This window comes from Anomaloglossus baeobatrachus, chromosome 2, assembly GCF_048569485.1.
Source record: "Anomaloglossus baeobatrachus isolate aAnoBae1 chromosome 2, aAnoBae1.hap1, whole genome shotgun sequence".
NCBI lineage: Eukaryota > Metazoa > Chordata > Amphibia > Anura > Aromobatidae > Anomaloglossus > Anomaloglossus baeobatrachus.
In genome coordinates this window covers 790,290,668-790,310,639 of record NC_134354.1, presented here as the reverse complement: position 1 = coordinate 790,310,639, position 19,972 = coordinate 790,290,668, and the positions used below count along the sequence as shown (strand labels likewise).

The following is a 19,972-nucleotide window of genomic DNA, read 5'->3' as shown; positions in this document are numbered from 1 at the left end:
CCCTGTCTCCCCCTCCTGTCCTCTGCCCTGTCTCCCCCTCCTGTCCTCTGCCCTGTCTCCCCCTCCTGTCCTCTGCCCTGTCTCCCCCTCCTGTCCTCTGCCCTGTCTCCCCCTCCTGTCCTCTGCCCTGTCTCCCCCTCCTGTCCTCTGCCCTGTCTCCCCCTCCTGTCCTCTGCCCTGTCTCCCCCTCCTGTCCTCTGCCCTGTCTCCCCCTCCTGTCCTCTGCCCTGTCTCCCCCTCCTGTCCTCTGCCCTGTCTCCCCCTCCTGTCCTCTGCCCTGTCTCCCCCTCCTGTCCTCTGCCCTGTCTCCCCCTCCTGTCCTCTGCCCTGTCTCCCCCTCCTGTCCTCTGCCCTGTCTCCCCCTCCTGTCCTCTGCCCCTGTCTCCCCCTCCTGTCCTCTGCCCTGTCTCCCCCTCCTGTCCTCTGCCCTGTCTCCCCCTCCTGTCCTCTGCCCTGTCTCCCCCTCCTGTCCTCTGCCCTGTCTCCCCCTCCTGTCCTCTGCCCTGTCTCCCCCTCCTGTCCTCTGCCCTGTCTCCCCCTCCTGTCCTCTGCCCTGTCTCCCCCTCCTGTCCTCTGCCCTGTCTCCCCCTCCTGTCCTCTGCCCTGTCTCCCCCTCCTGTCCTCTGCCCTGTCTCCCCCTCCTGTCCTCTGCCCTGTCTCCCCCTCCTGTCCTCTGCCCTGTCTCCCCCTCCTGTCCTCTGCCCTGTCTCCCCCTCCTGTCCTCTGCCCTGTCTCCCCCTCCTGTCCTCTGCCCTGTCTCCCCCTCCTGTCCTCTGCCCTGTCTCCCCCTCCTGTCCTCTGCCCTGTCTCCCCCTCCTGTCCTCTGCCCTGTCTCCCCCTCCTGTCCTCTGCCCTGTCTCCCCCTCCTGTCCTCTGCCCTGTCTCCCCCTCCTGTCCTCTGCCCTGTCTCCCCCTCCTGTCCTCTGCCCTGTCTCCCCCTCCTGTCCTCTGCCCTGTCTCCCCCTCCTGTCCTCTGCCCTGTCTCCCCCTCCTGTCCTCTGCCCTGTCTCCCCCTCCTGTCCTCTGCCCTGTCTCCCCCTCCTGTCCTCTGCCCTGTCTCCCCCTCCTGTCCTCTGCCCTGTCTCCCCCTCCTGTCCTCTGCCCTGTCTCCCCCTCCTGTCCTCTGCCCTGTCTCCCCCTCCTGTCCTCTGCCCCTGTCTCCCCCTCCTGTCCTCTGCCCTGTCTCCCCCTCCTGTCCTCTGCCCTGTCTCCCCCTCCTGTCCTCTGCCCTGTCTCCCCCTCCTGTCCTCTGCCCTGTCTCCCCCTCCTGTCCTCTGCCCTGTCTCCCCCTCCTGTCCTCTGCCCTGTCTCCCCCTCCTGTCCTCTGCCCTGTCTCCCCCTCCTGTCCTCTGCCCTGTCTCCCCCTCCTGTCCTCTGCCCTGTCTCCCCCTCCTCTCCTCTGCCCTGTCTCCCCCTCCTCTCCTCTGCCCTGTCTCCCCCTCCTCTCCTCTGCCCTGTCTCCCCCTCCTGTCCTCTGCCCTGTCTCCCCTCCTGTCCTCTGCCCTGTCTCCCCCTCCTGTCCTCTGCCCTGTCTCCCCCTCCTGTCCTCTGCCCTGTCTCCCCCTCCTGTCCTCTGCCCTGTCTCCCCCTCCTGTCCTCTGCCCTGTCTCCCCCTCCTGTCCTCTGCCCTGTCTCCCCCTCCTGTCCTCTGCCCTGTCTCCCCCTCCTGTCCTCTGCCCTGTCTCCCCCTCCTGTCCTCTGCCCTGTCTCCCCCTCCTGCTCCTCTGCCCTGTCTCCCCCTCCTGTCCTCTGCCCTGTCTCCCCCTCCTGTCCTCTGCCCTGTCTCCCCCTCCTGTCCTCTGCCCTGTCTCCCCCTCCTGTCCTCTGCCCTGTCTCCCCCTCCTGTCCTCTGCCCTGTCTCCCCCTCCTGTCCTCTGCCCTGTCTCCCCCTCCTGTCCTCTGCCCTGTCTCCCCCTCCTCTCCTCTGCCCTGTCTCCCCCTCCTGTCCTCTGCCCTGTCTCCCCTCCTGTCCTCTGCCCTGTCTCCCCCTCCTGTCCTCTGCCCTGTCTCCCCCTCCTGTCCTCTGCCCTGTCTCCCCCTCCTGTCCTCTGCCCTGTCTCCCCTCCTGTCCTCTGCCCTGTCTCCCCCTCCTGTCCTCTGCCCTGTCTCCCCCTCCTGTCCTCTGCCCTGTCTCCCCCTCCTGTCCTCTGCCCTGTCTCCCCCTCCTGTCCTCTGCCCTGTCTCCCCCTCCTGTCCTCTGCCCTGTCTCCCCCTCCTGTCCTCTGCCCTGTCTCCCCCTCCTCTCCTCTGCCCTGTCTCCCCCTCCTGTCCTCTGCCCTGTCTCCCCCTCCTGTCCTCTGCCCTGTCTCCCCCTCCTGTCCTCTGCCCTGTCTCCCCCTCCTGTCCTCTGCCCTGTCTCCCCCTCCTGTCCTCTGCCCTGTCTCCCCCTCCTGTCCTCTGCCCTGTCTCCCCCTCCTGTCCTCTGCCCTGTCTCCCCCTCCTGTCCTCTGCCCTGTCTCCCCCTCCTGTCCTCTGCCCTGTCTCCCCCTCCTGTCCTCTGCCCTGTCTCCCCCTCCTGTCCTCTGCCCTGTCTCCCCCTCCTGTCCTCTGCCCTGTCTCCCCCTCCTGTCCTCTGCCCTGTCTCCCCCTCCTGTCCTCTGCCCTGTCTCCCCCTCCTGTCCTCTGCCCTGTCTCCCCCTCCTGTCCTCTGCCCTGTCTCCCCCTCCTGTCCTCTGCCCTGTCTCCCCCTCCTGTCCTCTGCCCTGTCTCCCCCTCCTGTCCTCTGCCCTGTCTCCCCCTCCTGTCCTCTGCCCTGTCTCCCCCTCCTGTCCTCTGCCCTGTCTCCCCCTCCTGTCCTCTGCCCTGTCTCCCCCTCCTGTCCTCTGCCCTGTCTCCCCCTCCTGTCCTCTGCCCTGTCTCCCCCTCCTGTCCTCTGCCCTGTCTCCCCCTCCTGTCCTCTGCCCTGTCTCCCCCTCCTGTCCTCTGCCCTGTCTCCCCCTCCTGTCCTCTGCCCTGTCTCCCCCTCCTGTCCTCTGCCCTGTCTCCCCCTCCTGTCCTCTGCCCTGTCTCCCCCTCCTGTCCTCTGCCCTGTCTCCCCCTCCTGTCCTCTGCCCTGTCTCCCCCTCCTGTCCTCTGCCCTGTCTCCCCCTCCTGTCCTCTGCCCTGTCTCCCCCTCCTGTCCTCTGCCCTGTCTCCCCCTCCTGTCCTCTGCCCTGTCTCCCCCTCCTGTCCTCTGCCCTGTCTCCCCCTCCTGTCCTCTGCCCTGTCTCCCCCTCCTGTCCTCTGCCCTGTCTCCCCCTCCTGTCCTCTGCCCTGTCTCCCCCTCCTGTCCTCTGCCCTGTCTCCCCCTCCTGTCCTCTGCCCTGTCTCCCCCTCCTGTCCTCTGCCCTGTCTCCCCCTCCTGTCCTCTGCCCTGTCTCCCCCTCCTGTCCTCTGCCCTGTCTCCCCCTCCTGTCCTCTGCCCTGTCTCCCCCTCCTCTCCTCTGCCCTGTCTCCCCCTCCTCTCCTCTGCCCTGTCTCCCCCTCCTCTCCTCTGCCCTGTCTCCCCCTCCTCTCCTCTGCCCTGTCTCCCCCTCCTCTCCTCTGCCCTGTCTCCCCCTCCTCTCCTCTGCCCTGTCTCCCCCTCCTGTCCTCTGCCCTGTCTCCCCCTCCTGTCCTCTGCCCTGTCTCCCCCTCCTGTCCTCTGCCCTGTCTCCCCCTCCTGTCCTCTGCCCTGTCTCCCCCTCCTCTCCTCTGCCCTGTCTCCCCCTCCTCTCCTCTGCCCTGTCTCCCCCTCCTCTCCTCTGCCCTGTCTCCCCCTCCTCTCCTCTGCCCTGTCTCCCCCTCCTCTCCTCTGCCCTGTCTCCCCCTCCTCTCCTCTGCCCTGTCTCCCCCTCCTCTCCTCTGCCCTGTCTCCCCCTCCTCTCCTCTGCTCTGTCTCCCCCTCCTCTCCTCTCTTCTCCTCTCCTCTCCTATGACCTCTGCTCTGTCTCCTCTGCAGGGTCTTTGCCTAAGTGGGTGGTGAACAAGTCCTCTCAGTTCCTGGCACCAAAAGTAAGTGGCATGTGACTATTTGGGGGGGATTTGTTGGGGGTTGGGTGGTTATTTGCAATTTTTAAGGGATAAAAAAAAAATCTTTTGCAACCTTCTAATAGACTTTGTGTCTAAGGCTAGTTTCACACTTGCGTTGGACGGCTTCCGTAGCATTGCGTTGTGTGACGGATGTGTTGCATATAGTGGCACAACGCAATGCTACGGATCGTACAAAATAACGGAAAGTGTTATTTATTTATTTATTTATTTATTTTTTCTTTACAGTACCGGCAGCCGACTATTGTGAACGATCAGCTGATCGCTCTTAATAGCCGGCGGCCGAGTGCTCTCACATGCCGGCGCCCGAGCGCTCAGCTGAGTGCACTGACATGCCGGCGGCCGAGCGCTCAGCTGAGCGCTATAACATGCCGGCGGCCGGGCGAACAGCTGAGTGCCCTGACATGCCGGCGGCCGAGCGCTCAGCTGAGTGCCCTGACATGCCGGCGGCCGGGCGAACAGCTGAGTGCCCTGACATGCCGGCGGCCGAGCGCTCAGCTGAGTGCCCTGACATGCCGGCGGCCGGGCGAACAGCTGAGTGCCCTGACATGGCGGCGGCCGAGCGCTCAGCTGAGTGCCCTGACATGGCGGCGGCCGAGCGCTCAGCTGAGTGCCCTGACATGGCGGCGGCCGAGCGCTCAGCTGAGTGCCCTGACATGGCGGTGGCCGAGCGCTCAGCTGAGTGCCCTGACATGCCGGCGGCCGAGCGCTCAGCTGAACGTTCGGCCACCCAGAAATAAAATAAAGTTTGTGATTAAAAAAAAAAAAAAAAGAGGGCATGCGCAGTGAAAAATATAGGTTTCCACTGCTCAAAAAAACGTTACATGCAGCGTTCCATCCACCAGGCGCAGCGTCAAAATAATGACGCTGCGTCGTCCGGCGGATGCAACGCTGACACTTGCGTTACAGTGCGTCATCCATACAAGTCTATGGAGAATAGCGCAGTGCGTTAACGGACTGCGTTATTCTCCATAGTGACGGACTCCGCTGAACGCAAGTGTGAAAGTAGCCTAAATCTCTCACATTTAATATCTGCTTGCTGTCAGTGATTGAGAACCGTCTCTGTTCATTGGCAGTCATCCTGGGCTGTGCTTGTCCTCTTTTCTGAGAAGTTGATACATTGTATCCGGTGTAGACCCTGCGCTTTACCTCAGCAGCCGCACAAACCTAGGTTTACTGAATGTTTAGAACATGTACTCACCTTTTTGTCGTGGAGCCTACTAGGATCTGTGATGGTAATAATATGAGCCCTCCTCTAGGGCAAAAGTAGAGTGCTGCGGAGGAAGAGCAGGATATAGGGTGCTGGGGGGGCGGGATGTAGAGTGGTGCTGCTGGGGGGGGCGGGATGTAGAGTGGTGCTGCTGGGGGGAGCGGGATGTAGAGTGGTGCTGCGGGGGGGGCGGGATGTAGAGTGGTGCTGCTGGGGGGAGCGGGATGTAGAGTGGTGCTGCGGGGGGGGGCGGGATGTAGAGTGGTGCTGCTGGGGGGGGCGGGATGTAGAGTGGTGCTGCTGGGGGGGGCGGGATGTAGAGTGGTGCTGCTGGGGGGAGCGGGATGTAGAGTGCTGCGGGGGGGAGAGCAGGATGTAGAGTGGTGCTGCTGGGGGGAGCGGGATGTAGAGTGCTGCTTGGGGGGAGGGACAGGCTGTAGAGTGCTGCTGCAGGGGGAGAGCGGGCTGTAGAGTGCCGCTGCAGGAAGGGTGAGCGGGCTGTAGAGTGCCGCTGCGGGGGGGAGAGCAGGAAGTAGAGTGTCGCTGCGGGAAGGGGGAGCGGGCTGTAGAGTGCTGCTGCAGGGGGGATGCGGGATGTAGAGTGCTGCGGGGGGGAGAGCAGGATGTAGAGTGCTGCAGGGGGGAGCGGGATGTAGAGTGCTGCAGGGGGAGAGCGGGATGTAGAGTGCTGCAGTGGGCAGCGGGCTGTTGAGTGCTTGCAGAGCAGAGTGCAGTGTGGGAGGGAAGCCGCGTGCAGGTGGTAGGTCGGGGTGCTGCGGCCAGTAATGGCTTCAGGTGGCGGTGTCTGTTATGGACTACTCTCCTCTTTCTCTAGGCCATGAAGAAGATGTATAAGGCCTGCCTGAAGTATCCGGACTGGAAGAAGAAGCACAACCCCCAGCACAAGCCCTGGCTGTACCCCGAGCAGAGCACGCTGCCCACCATCCGCCTGTCCGAGGTGTCCGTCCAGCACGCCGACTCCCTGGAGAACATAGATGAGAGTTGTGTGGCAGAGACCAAGGACGACCGGGGGGAGGTCAGCGACGAGGACAGCGTGAACTGACGGTGCGGACCCCCCACCAGACTGACACTGATACGGGGACCCCACCGGACCCCACTCTGTGAATGTGAAGTCAGCGGAAGAGGTCCAGGTGGGGAGGGGGAAGTAGGTTTTAAAGGGAAAGAAAAGATTTTTATACCAAACCCAAAGGTGGCGGCTTCTGCTCGTTGTTGTCGGTGACTTCTCTGGGAAGAGCTGAGGATGATGAGGATGATGAGGATGAGGGTCCGGATCTCCGAGTGCGCGTCACCCTATAGCGCAGAGCCGGGGTCCGGCCACATTACTGTAATGTCTCAGTTGTTTCCTATGTGATTGTGAGTGTACGGCCGCGGCGTCACCGCCATTACTGTGCTTTACGTAGACGGGAGGACGCAGCGGTACGTGTGACTTCATGACGGGCAGGCGGCAGGCATCGCGGTGAGGGTCCGGCGCCGTCATCCGCCTCCACAGAAATATTAAAACTTTATTCTTGTTTCTTCATGTGATGAGCTTTGCTTTCTCTCCGTTGGTCATTTTTCTTTCATTGTCCGGTCACATCCAGAGCTGCATTCATAATTCTGCTGAAATCACATGGTGCATCTCATGAGCTGCCTTGTAGAAAATTAATGCCTTACCTGATATGCGGCAGAATCGCTGCAGGGGGGGTGGGGGGTGGGGGGGGGCAGTCGACCCCTTATCCTTCGATCAGAGGGGCCGCCCAGAGCTGCTGCCGCTGTCATCTGCAGCACATGTCCGTCTATTTCATCTCTGCGGCAGATCAGGAGCCTCGCTCTCCCTGCACGGCTCTGTACTCTGGACTGCAGGGCTGGATAAGCCTGTGGCCTACAGAACGGCAGGATGATGGCGCCGGCGCACGCAGGGCGACTGAGTACCAGCAGCGTGACATCATCGCGCAGTGCCGGACTCTGACGACCGCACGATGATCCGCCTGCGCTGGAGCCATCAGGAGCCCGGATTACCAGAGTATACGAGGATTTTATTATAAAGTGTGATGGGACTATGGAGGCAAAAATACATATGGGGGACCCTCATACACTGCAGTGAGGACTGTGGGGGCAAAAATACATATGGGGGACCCTCATACACTGCAGTGAGGACTGTGGGGGCAAAAATACATATGGGGGACCCTCATACACTGCAGTGAGGACTGTGGGGGCAAAAATACATATGGGGGACCCTCATACACTGCAGTGAGGACTGTGGGGGCCATTATACATTCTAAGTAGTACTATGGGGGGGCTCTTATACAGCAAGGGAGCTAATGTGGGGGGGCCATTATACAGTGTGGGTGCTAATGGGGGGGCCATTATACAGTGTGGGTGCTAATGGGGGGGCCATTATACAGTGTGGGTGCTAATGGGGGGGCCATTATACAGTGTGGGAGCTACTGTGGGGGTCTTTATACAGCATGGGTGAGCTCTGGGCCCATCATACTGTGTATAGGGGAGGTGTGGGTCCATCATACTGTGTATAGGGGAGGTGTGGACCCATCATACTGTGTATAGGGGAGCTGTGGGGGCCATTATACCGTGTATAGGGGAGGTGTGGGGCCCGTCATACTGTGTATAGGGGAGGTGTGGGGCCCTCATGCCGTGTATAGGGGAGGTGTGGGGCCCTCATGCCGTGTATAGGGGAGGTGTGGGGCCCTCATGCCGTGTATAGGGGAGGTGTGGGGCCCTCATGCCGTGTATAGGGGAGGTGTGGGGCCCTCATGCCGTGTATAGGGGAGGTGTGGGGCCCGTCATGCCGTGTATAGGGGAGGTGTGGGGCCCGTCATGCCGTGTATAGGGGAGGTGTGGGGCCCTCATGCCGTGTATAGGGGAGGTGTGGGGCCCTCATGCCGTGTATAGGGGAGGTGTGGGGCCCGTCATGCCGTGTATAGGGGAGGTGTGGGGCCCGTCATGCCGTGTATAGGGGAGGTGTGGGGCCCGTCATGCCGTGTATAGGGGAGGTGTGGGGCCCGTCATGCCGTGTATAGGGGAGGTGTGGGGCCCGTCATGCCGTGTATAGGTGTGGGGCCCGTCATGCCGTGTATAGGGGAGGTGTGGGGCCCGTCATGCCGTGTATAGGGGAGGTGTGGGGCCCGTCATGCCGTGTATAGGGGAGGTGTGGGGCCCGTCATGCCGTGTATAGGGGAGGTGTGGGGCCCGTCATGCCGTGTATAGGGGAGGTGTGGGGCCCGTCATGCCGTGTATAGGGGAGGTGTGGGGCCCGTCATGCCGTGTATAGGGGAGGTGTGGGGCCCGTCATGCCGTGTATAGGGGAGGTGTGGGGCCCGTCATGCCGTGTATAGGGGAGGTGTGGGGCCCGTCATGCCGTGTATAGGGGAGGTGTGGGGCCCGTCATGCCGTGTATAGGGGAGCTGTGGGGGCCATCATACCGTGTATAGGGGAGCTGTGGGGGCCATCATACCGTGTATAGGGGAGCTGTGGGGGCCATCATACCGTGTATAGGGGAGCTGTGGGGGCCATCATACCGTGTATAGGGGAGCTGTGGGGGCCATTATACCGTGTATAGGGGAGCTGTGGGGGCCATCATACCGTGTATAGGGGAGCTGTGGGGGCCATCATACTGTGTATAGGGGAGCTGTGGGGGCCATCATACCGTGTATAGGGGAGCTGTGGGGGCCATCATACCGTGTATAGGGGAGCTGTGGGGCCATCATACCGTGTATAGGGGAGCTGTGGGGGCCATTATACCGTGTATAGGGGAGCTGTGGGCCCATCATACCGTGTATAGGGAGCTGTGGGGGCCATTATACCGTGTATAGGGGAGCTGTGGGGGCCATTACTATATGGGGCAGTAAGAGGAGCACAGTTATTGTACCGCACAGCAGGAGTAGTAATTGGGGCACATACGCAGCAGCGGCGCAGTATTGGGGTACCAGCAGGATGGGGCTGGTAATGTGAGGAGTCTGACGTGTTGTGCTGGATCCTCCGCAGACAAGCTGTGGCTGGAGAAGTCGTCATGTCGGTCTGGGCCAGATGTAAAAGACGGGAAAGTGATCGACTCCATCAGAAACAACGTCCGCAGTAAGTCTCCATCTATAACTGCTGGGATCTCTTAGATGTCCTCCAGAGCTGGTATATAGCACTATACGGTCACTGTATGGTGGTAATATCAGTGTTGGCCTCTGTGTAGTGACCTTCAGTCGTCAACTGAGACCCCCCTGTATCCAGTATTAGTATTAGGCTGCGCCTCTAGTTGTTTCCACGGTTCCCTGGTTAGTGGCCCCCTCCGAAGCTTCACCCCCCCCCCTCCGAGCTGCACCTCTGCTGAAACGTCCTGCTCCTATAACTATCCTCCGGCCCATGAGGGGGTTAATATATTTTATCAGCCACATCCCGATCCTATGGGGAGAGGAATTGCTCTCAGTATGTGGGGACTGTCAGCGCTGTTACCATGACAACATGGAGACAGTCAGCGCGTTGATGTCTGTCGGGAGAGCGCCACCTCCTGGCCGTGAGTGCAGATTACAGCCGCTCTCCTGAGATACTACTGTAATGGGGGTACAGCGCCCCCTGCGGATCCCCGGCAGCGTCTGCACCCCGCTCCTCATGTCTCAGCGGCCAGGACCCCGACATTACAGAACCCCCGATACTAAAATCGGGAAGAAGCTCCGGGACGGGCGCAGGGAGGCCGGTATATGGCGGAAAACGGCTCAGGACAAGGGCACCGTCACTGCACCGTGCGAAGGGTTAACATCCACACGTGGAGTCCTAGTGCTGTGGACATTGCCGCACGTCCCCATGACAACACTGCAGGGTCCGCACTCAGGACGGCTGTTACAGTGTAAATGTGGTCACAGATCTGCAGCAGTGGATAAATCCCGGGGGGCTGCGGACAGGTGCGAGTGATACAGCGGACCCCCAGGGGCTGCAGACAGGTGCGAGTGATACAGCGGACCCCCAAGGGCTGCGGACAGGTGCGAGTGATACAGCAGACCCCCGGGGGGCTGCGGACAGGTGTGAGTGATACAGCGGACCCCCGGGGGGCTGCGGACAGGTGCGAATGATACCGCGGACACCCAGGAGCTGCGGACAGGTGCGAGTGATATAGCGGACCCCCAGGGGCTGCGGACAGGTGCGAGTGATACAGCGGACCCCCGCGGAGCTGCGGACAGGTGCGAGTGATACAGCGGACCCCCGCGGAGCTGCGGACAGGTGTGAGTGGTACAGCGGACCCCCAGGGGCTGTGGACAGGTGCGAGTGATACAGTGGACCCCCGGGGGGCTGCGGACAGGTGCGAGTGATACCGCGGACCCCCGGGGGGCTGCGGACAGGTGCGAGTGATACCACGGACCCCCAGGGGCTGCGGACAGGTGCGAGTGATACAGCGGACCCCCAGGGGCTGCGGACATGTGCGAGTGATACAGCGCACCCCTGGGGGGCTGCGGACAGGTGCGAGTGATACAGCGGACCCCCGGGGGGCTGCGGACAGGTGCGAATGATACCGCGGACACCCAGGAGCTGCGGACAGGTGCGAGTGATATAGCGGACCCCCAGGGGCTGCGGACAGGTGCGAGTGGTACAGCGGACCCCCGTGGAGCTGCGGACAGGTGTGAGTGATACAGCGGACCCCCAGGGGCTGTGGACAGGTGTGAGTGATACAGTGGACCCCCGGGGGGCTGCGGACAGGTGTGAGTGGTACAGCGGACCCCCAGGGGCTGTGGACAGGTGTGAGTGATACAGCGCACCCCCGGGGGGCTGCGGACAGGTGTGAGCGATACAGTGGACCCCCGGGGTCGTGACATCAGCTGCTGCGCCCTGCACTCATTGCTTGTGTATTGGGGGCAGTAAAGCTTTTCCGTCCCCCTCTGGCTTTAGCTCCCACCGTCGCCCAGTTTCTGACCCCCCCCCCCGAGCCCCCCATCACGGTGTCGTCCCCGCTGCACACGCTCACCGCAGAAATAATTAGCTCCTTCTAGGATAATGCGGCGCGAGGCTGAACTAATATCCCGAGACCATAAATAACCGTCTCGGCTCTGCTACATCACAATCCCTGCTGAGAAACTGGAGAGAACCGAGCGAGACCCCGGATCACACGGGAGCGAAGGAAAGAGGCCGCTAATGAGGCCGAGCCCAAACGCTGCTCATTAAAGGGAACCGGTCACCCCAAATCGCTATCAGCCGGCAGATAAGGGGTTAATGGAGCAGGTAAGAATGTTCTGAACCCGCCTGGTGCCGGCACATTAAATACCCCACTGCGGGGAGCAAATTCACTTTATTGCCCCTGCACGGCTGCACCAATAATATTACACCCCTGGATTAACTTCATATCTGCAGAGAATAGCATTTATCACATGAAAGGTTCATAAACAAGGAAACGAGGAATATACAAGAACCCGTCAACCAGCAACCTTACATACTCTGCACTGATCCTGTATTATCCTCCAGAGCTGCACTCACTATTCTGCTGGTGCAGTCACTGTGAACATACATTACTGATCCTGAGTTACCTCCTGTATTATACTCCAGAGCTGCACTCACTATTCTGCTGGGGCAGTCACTGTGTACATACATTACTGATCCTGAGTTACCTCCTGTATTATACTCTAGAGCTGCACTCACTATTCTGCTGGTGCAGTCACTGTGTACATACATTACATTACTGATCCTGAGTTACCTCCTGTATTATACTCCAGAGCTGCACTCACTATTCTGCTGGGGCAGTCACTGTGTACATACATTACTGATCCTGAGTTACCTCCTGTATTATACTCTAGAGCTGCACTCACTATTCTGCTGGTGCAGTCACTGTGTACATACATTACATTACTGATCCTGAGTTACCTCCTGTATTATACTCCAGAGCTGCACTCACTATTCTGCTGGGGCAGTCACTGTGTACATACATTACTGATCCTGAGTTACCTCCTGTATTATACTCTAGAGCTGCACTCACTATTCTGCGGGTGCAGTCACTGTGTACATACATTACATTACTGATCCTGAGTTACCTCCTGTATTATACTCCAGAGCTGCACTCACTATTCTGCTGGTGCAGTCACTGTGTACACACATTACATTACTGATCCTGAGTTACCTCCTGTATTATACTCCAGAGCTGCACTCACTATTCTGCTGGGGCAGTCACTGTGTACATACATTACTGATCCTGAGTTACCTCCTGTATTATACTCTAGAGCTGCACTCACTATTCTGCTGGTGCAGTCACTGTGTACATACATTACATTACTGATCCTGAGTTACCTCCTGTATTATACTCCAGAGCTGCACTCACTATTCTGCTGGGGCAGTCACTGTGTACATACATTACTGATCCTGAGTTACCTCCTGTATTATACTCTAGAGCTGCACTCACTATTCTGCGGGTGCAGTCACTGTGTACATACATTACATTACTGATCCTGAGTTACCTCCTGTATTATACTCCAGAGCTGCACTCACTATTCTGCTGGTGCAGTCACTGTGTACACACATTACATTACTGATCCTGAGTTACCTCCTGTATTATACTCCAGAGCTGCACTCACTATTCTGCTGGGGCAGTCACTGTGTACATACATTACTGATCCTGAGTTACCTCCTGTATTATACTCTAGAGCTGCACTCACTATTCTGCTGGTGCAGTCACTGTGTACATACATTACATTACTGATCCTGAGTTACCTCCTGTATTATACTCCAGAGCTGCACTCACTATTCTGTTGGTGCAGTCACTGTGTACATATATTACATTACTGATCCTGAGTTACCTCCTGTATTATACTCCAGAGCTGCACTCACTATTCTGCTGGTGTAGTGTCAGTCTTATGGTGTCCGGCTGTAGAAGATCACAACATTTGGCCTCCTCAAACTGCTCGCTGACATTCTATTCTTCCCTCTGTGGTGTAAATATATTCTATGGTATCTTCTCTGCTTGGAGTTAATCCTTTTCCCTTTAGGACCCTGCGGATATCCTCACCTTTTGGCTATTGATCATCATCACTTCACCTTCTGTCCTTAAATACCCCCATTTCCCCTTGGTGTTTGCTGGTGATAGTTTTCTTCCTATACAGGCTTTGCATGCAGCAGTCGGCTTGTATTAATCAGAAGAAACGTCGATTCTTGCTGTTTCTCTCCCTGAGTCTTCTTGGAGATAAGTTATTCAATCACATCCCCCTCTTTGTGATCCCTGTGTCTTCTTTAGAGCTTAGTGGGGTTGACTAAGCGCTCGTCCCATCTGCTCCATACCTAGGGCCCACCAGTTCAGCGTCAGTCAGTGTCAGGTATCCTGCTTGGTGCATACGTGTGGAACCTATCTAGGGTGGTGAGGACAGCTAGGAGCCAGGGCAAGGCTTGGTCAGAGGTCATCGTCACCCCCTTCGCTAGACACAGGGTTTCACTCCCCTGTCGCTGTATGCATACCTAGCGTGACCGTAGCCTCCACTAGGGGGAGCTCCCTGTATACAGAGATAATGATAAGATCTCGTCTGCAGTCACCACTAGGGGGAGCTCGCTGTATACAGAGATACATGATAAGATCCTGTCTGCAGCCTCCACTAGGGGGAGCTCCCTGTATACAGAGATACATGATAAGATCCTGTCTGCAGCCTCCACTAGGGGGAGTTCCCTGTATACAGCGATACATGATAAGATCCTGTCTGCAGTCACCACTAGGGGGAGCTCCCTGTATACAGAGATACATGATAAGATCCTGTCTGCAGTCACCACTAGGGGGAGCTCCCTGTATACAGAGATACATGATAAAATCTCGTCTGCAGTCACCACTAGGGGGAGCTCCCTGTATACAGAGATACATGATAAGATGCTGTCTGCAGTCACCACTAGGGGGAGCTCCCTGTATACAGAGATACATGATAAGATCCTGTCTGCAGTTACCACTAGGGGGAGCTCCCTGTATACAGAGATACATGATAAGATCCTGTCTGCAGTCACCACTAGGGGGAGCTCCCTGTATACAGAGATACATGATAAGATCATGTCTGCAGCCACCACTAGGGGGAGCTCCCAGTATACAGAGATACATGATAATATCCTGTCTGCAGTCACCACTAGGGGGAGCTCCTGTATACAGAGATACATGATAAGATCATGTCTGCAGCCACCACTAGGGGGAGCTCCCAGTATACAGAGATACATGATAATATCCTGTCTGCAGTCACCACTAGGGGGAGCTCCCTGTATACATAGATACATGATAAGATCCTGTCTGCAGTCACCACTAGGGGGAGCTCCCTGTATACAGAGATACATGATAAGATCCTGTCTGCAGTCACCACTAGGGGGAGCTCCCTGTATACAGAGATACATGATAAGATCCTGTCTGCAGCCACCACTAGGGGGAGCTCCCTGTATACAGAAATACATGATAAGATCCTGTCTGCAGCCAGCACTAGGGGTAACTCCCTGTATACAGAGATACATGATAAGATCCTGTCTGCAGTCACTACTAGGGGGAGCTCCCTGTATACAGAGATACATGATAAGATCCTGTCTGCAGCCACCACTAGGGGGAGCTCCCTGTATACAGGGATACATGATAAGATCCTGTCTGCAGCCTCCACTAGGGGTAACTCCCTGTATACAGAGATACATGATAAGATCCTGTCTGCAGCCACCACTAGGGGTAACTCCCTGTATACAGAGATACATGATAAGATCCTGTCTGCAGTCACCACTAGGGGGAGGTCCCTGTATACAGAAATACATGATAAGATGCTGTCTGCAGCCACCACTAGGGGGAGCTCCCTGTATACAGAGATACATGATAAGAGCCTGTCTGCAGCCACCACTAGGGGGATCTCCCTGTATACAGAGATACATGATAAGATCCTGTCTGCAGTCACCACTAGGGGGAGGTCCCTGTATACAGAGATACATGATAAGATCCTGTCTGCAGCCATCACTAGGGGGATCTCCCTGTATACAGAGATACATGATAAGATCCTGTCTGCAGTCACCACTAGGGGGAGGTCCCTGTATACAGAGATACATGATAAGATCCTGTCTGCAGCCACCACTAGGGGGAGCTCCCTGTATACAGAGATACATGATAAGAGCCTGTCTGCAGCCACCACTAGGGGGATCTCCCTGTATACAGAGATACATGATAAGATCCTGTCTGCAGTCACCACTAGGGGGAGGTCCCTGTATACAGAGATACATGATAAGATCCTGTCTGCAGCCATCACTAGGGGGATCTCCCTGTATACAGAGATACATGATAAGATCCTGTCTGCAGTCACCACTAGGGGGAGGTCCCTGTATACAGAAATACATGATAAGATGCTGTCTGCAGCCACCACTAGAGGGAGCTCCCTGTATACAGAGATACATGATAAGATCCTGTCTGCAGCCATCACTAGGGGGATCTCCCTGTATACAGAGATACATGATAAGATCCTGTCTGCAGTCACCACTAGGGGGAGGTCCCTGTATACAGAGATACATGATAAGATCCTGTCTGCAGCCATCACTAGGGGGAGCTCCCTGTATACAGAGATACATGATAAGATCCTGTCTGCAGTCACCACTAGGGGGATCTCCCTGTATACAGAGATACATGATAAGATCCTGTCTGCAGCCACCACTAGAGGGAGCTCCCTGTATACAGAGATACATGATAAAATCCTGTCTTTACTCACCACTAGGGGGAGCTCCCTGTATACAGAGATACATGATAAGATCCTGTCTGCAGTCACCACTAGGGGGAGCTCCCTGTATACAGGGATACATGATAAGATCCTGTCTGCAGTCACCACTAGGGGGAGGTCCCTGTATACAGAGATACATGATAAGATCCTGTCTGCAGCCATCACTAGGGGGATCTCCCTGTATACAGAGATACATGATAAGATCCTGTCTGCAGCCACCACTAGGGGGAGCTCCCTGTATACAGAGATACATGATAAGATCCTGTCTGCAGTCACCACTAGGGGGATCTCCCTGTATACAGAGATACATGATAAGATCCTGTCTGCAGCCACCACTAGAGGGAGCTCCCTGTATACAGAGATACATGATAAAATCCTGTCTTTACTCACCACTAGGGGGAGCTCCCTGTATACAGAGATACATGATAAGATCCTGTCTGCAGTCACCACTAGGGGGAGCTCCCTGTATACAGGGATACATGATAAGATCCTGTCTGCAGTCACCACTAGGGGGAGGTCCCTGTATACAGAGATACATGATAAGATCCTGTCTGCAGCCATCACTAGGGGGATCTCCCTGTATACAGAGATACATGATAAGATCCTGTCTGCAGCCACCACTAGGGGGAGCTCCCTGTATACAAAGATACATGATAAGATCCTGTCTGCAGCCACCACTAGAGGGAGCTCCCTGTATACAGAGATACATGATAAGATCCTGTCTTTACTCACCACTAGGGGGAGCTCCCTGTATACAGAGATACATGATAAGATCCTGTCTGCAGCCACCACTAGGGGGAGCTCCCTGTATACAGAGATACATGATAAGATCCTGTCTGCAGCCACCACTAGGGGGAGCTCGCTGTATACAGCGATACATGATAAGATCCTGTCTGCAGCCACCACTAGAGGGGAGCTCCCTGTATACAGAGATACATGATAAGATCCTGTCTGCAGCCACCACTAGGGGGAGCTCCCTGTATACAGAGATACATGATAAGATCCTGTCTGCAGCCACCACTAGGGGGAGCTCCCTGTATACAGAGATACATGATAAGATCCTGTCTGCAGCCACCACTAGAGGGAGCTCCCTGTATACAGAGATACATGATAAGATCCTGTCTGCAGCCACCACTAGAGGAGCTCCCTGTGTACAGAGATACATGATAAGGTCCTGTCTGCAGCCACCACTAGGGGGAGCTCCCTATATACAGAGATACATGATAAGATCCTGTCTGCAGCCACCACTAGAGGGAGCTCCCTGTATACAGAAATACATGATAAGATCCTGTCTGCAGTCACCACTAGAGGGAGCTCCCTGTATACAGAGATACATGATAAGATCCTGTCTGCAGTCACCACTAGAGGGAGCTCCCTGTATACAGAAATACATGATAAGATCCTGTCTGCAGTCACCACTAGGGGGAGCTCCCTGTATACAGAGATACACGATAAGATCCTGTCTGCAGCCTCCACTAGGGGGAGCTCCCTGTATACAGAGATACATGATAAGATCCTGTCTGCAGCCACCACTAGGGGGAGCTTCCTGTATACAGAGATACATGATAAGATCCTGTCTGCAGTCACCACTAGGGGGAGCTCCCTGTATACAGAGATACATGATAAGATCCTGTCTGCAGCCACCACTAGAGGGAGCTCCCTGTATACAGAGATACATGATAAGATCCTGTCTGCAGCCACCACTAGGGGGAGCTCCCTGTATACAGAGATACATGATAAGATCCTGTCTGCAGCCACCACTAGGGGGAGCTCCCTGTATACAGAGATACATGATAAGATCCTGTCTGCAGTCACCACTAGAGGGAGCTCCCTGTATACAGAGATACATGATAAGATCCTGTCTGCAGCCACCACTAGGGAGAGCTCCCTGTATACAGAGATACATGATAAGATCCTGTCTGCAGTCACCACTAGGGGGAGCTCCCTGTATACAGAGATACATGATAAGATCCTGTCTGCAGCCACCACTAGGGGGAGCTTCCTGTATACAGAGATACATGATAAGATTCTGTCTGCAGCCACCACTAGGGGGAGCTCCATGTATACAGAGATACATGATAAGATCCTGTCTGCAGCCACCACTAAGGGGAACTCCCTGTATACAGAGATACATGATAACATCCTGTCTGCAGCCACCACTAGGGGGAGCTCCCTGTATACAGAGATACATGATAACATCCTGTCTGCAGTCACCACTAGGGGGAGGTCCCTGTATACAGAAATACATGATAAGATGCTGTCTGCAGCCACCACTAGGGGGAGCTCCCTGTATACAGAGATACATGATAAGAGCCTGTCTGCAGCCACCACTAGGGGGATCTCCCTGTATACAGAGATACATGATAAGATCCTGTCTGCAGTCACCACTAGGGGGAGGTCCCTGTATACAGAGATACATGATAAGATCCTGTCTGCAGCCATCACTAGGGGGATCTCCCTGTATACAGAGATACATGATAAGATCCTGTCTGCAGTCACCACTAGGGGGAGGTCCCTGTATACAGAGATACATGATAAGATCCTGTCTGCAGCCACCACTAGGGGGAGCTCCCTGTATACAGAGATACATGATAAGAGCCTGTCTGCAGCCACCACTAGGGGGATCTCCCTGTATACAGAGATACATGATAAGATCCTGTCTGCAGTCACCACTAGGGGGAGGTCCCTGTATACAGAGATACATGATAAGATCCTGTCTGCAGCCATCACTAGGGGGATCTCCCTGTATACAGAGATACATGATAAGATCCTGTCTGCAGTCACCACTAGGGGGAGGTCCCTGTATACAGAAATACATGATAAGATGCTGTCTGCAGCCACCACTAGAGGGAGCTCCCTGTATACAGAGATACATGATAAGATCCTGTCTGCAGCCATCACTAGGGGGATCTCCCTGTATACAGAGATACATGATAAGATCCTGTCTGCAGTCACCACTAGGGGGAGGTCCCTGTATACAGAGATACATGATAAGATCCTGTCTGCAGCCATCACTAGGGGGAGCTCCCTGTATACAGAGATACATGATAAGATCCTGTCTGCAGTCACCACTAGGGGGATCTCCCTGTATACAGAGATACATGATAAGATCCTGTCTGCAGCCACCACTAGAGGGAGCTCCCTGTATACAGAGATACATGATAAAATCCTGTCTTTACTCACCACTAGGGGGAGCTCCCTGTATACAGAGATACATGATAAGATCCTGTCTGCAGTCACCACTAGGGGGAGCTCCCTGTATACAGGGATACATGATAAGATCCTGTCTGCAGTCACCACTAGGGGGAGGTCCCTGTATACAGAGATACATGATAAGATCCTGTCTGCAGCCATCACTAGGGGGATCTCCCTGTATACAGAGATACATGATAAGATCCTGTCTGCAGCCACCACTAGGGGGAGCTCCCTGTATACAGAGATACATGATAAGATCCTGTCTGCAGTCACCACTAGGGGGATCTCCCTGTATACAGAGATACATGATAAGATCCTGTCTGCAGCCACCACTAGAGGGAGCTCCCTGTATACAGAGATACATGATAAAATCCTGTCTTTACTCACCACTAGGGGGAGCTCCCTGTATACAGAGATACATGATAAGATCCTGTCTGCAGTCACCACTAGGGGGAGCTCCCTGTATACAGGGATACATGATAAGATCCTGTCTGCAGTCACCACTAGGGGGAGGTCCCTGTATACAGAGATACATGATAAGATCCTGTCTGCAGCCATCACTAGGGGGATCTCCCTGTATACAGAGATACATGATAAGATCCTGTCTGCAGCCACCACTAGGGGGAGCTCCCTGTATACAAAGATACATGATAAGATCCTGTCTGCAGCCACCACTAGAGGGAGCTCCCTGTATACAGAGATACATGATAAGATCCTGTCTTTACTCACCACTAGGGGGAGCTCCCTGTATACAGAGATACATGATAAGATCCTGTCTGCAGCCACCACTAGGGGGAGCTCCCTGTATACAGAGATACATGATAAGATCCTGTCTGCAGCCACCACTAGGGGGAGCTCGCTGTATACAGCGATACATGAT

General features: G+C 55.9%; 1 protein-coding gene across 1 annotated transcript in view; it reads left to right on the top strand.

The window, feature by feature from the left end:
* Positions 1-6,758, top strand: part of STARD10 (StAR related lipid transfer domain containing 10) — a 61,970-nt gene extending 55,212 nt beyond the window's left edge. Inside the window, 2 exon segments of the mRNA XM_075337656.1 lie at positions 3,920-3,972; positions 6,054-6,758. Coding sequence (XP_075193771.1) covers positions 3,920-3,972; positions 6,054-6,281 — 281 coding nt within the window. The 3' untranslated portion in view covers positions 6,282-6,758.
* The last annotated feature ends 13,214 nt before the right edge of the window (positions 6,759-19,972 follow it).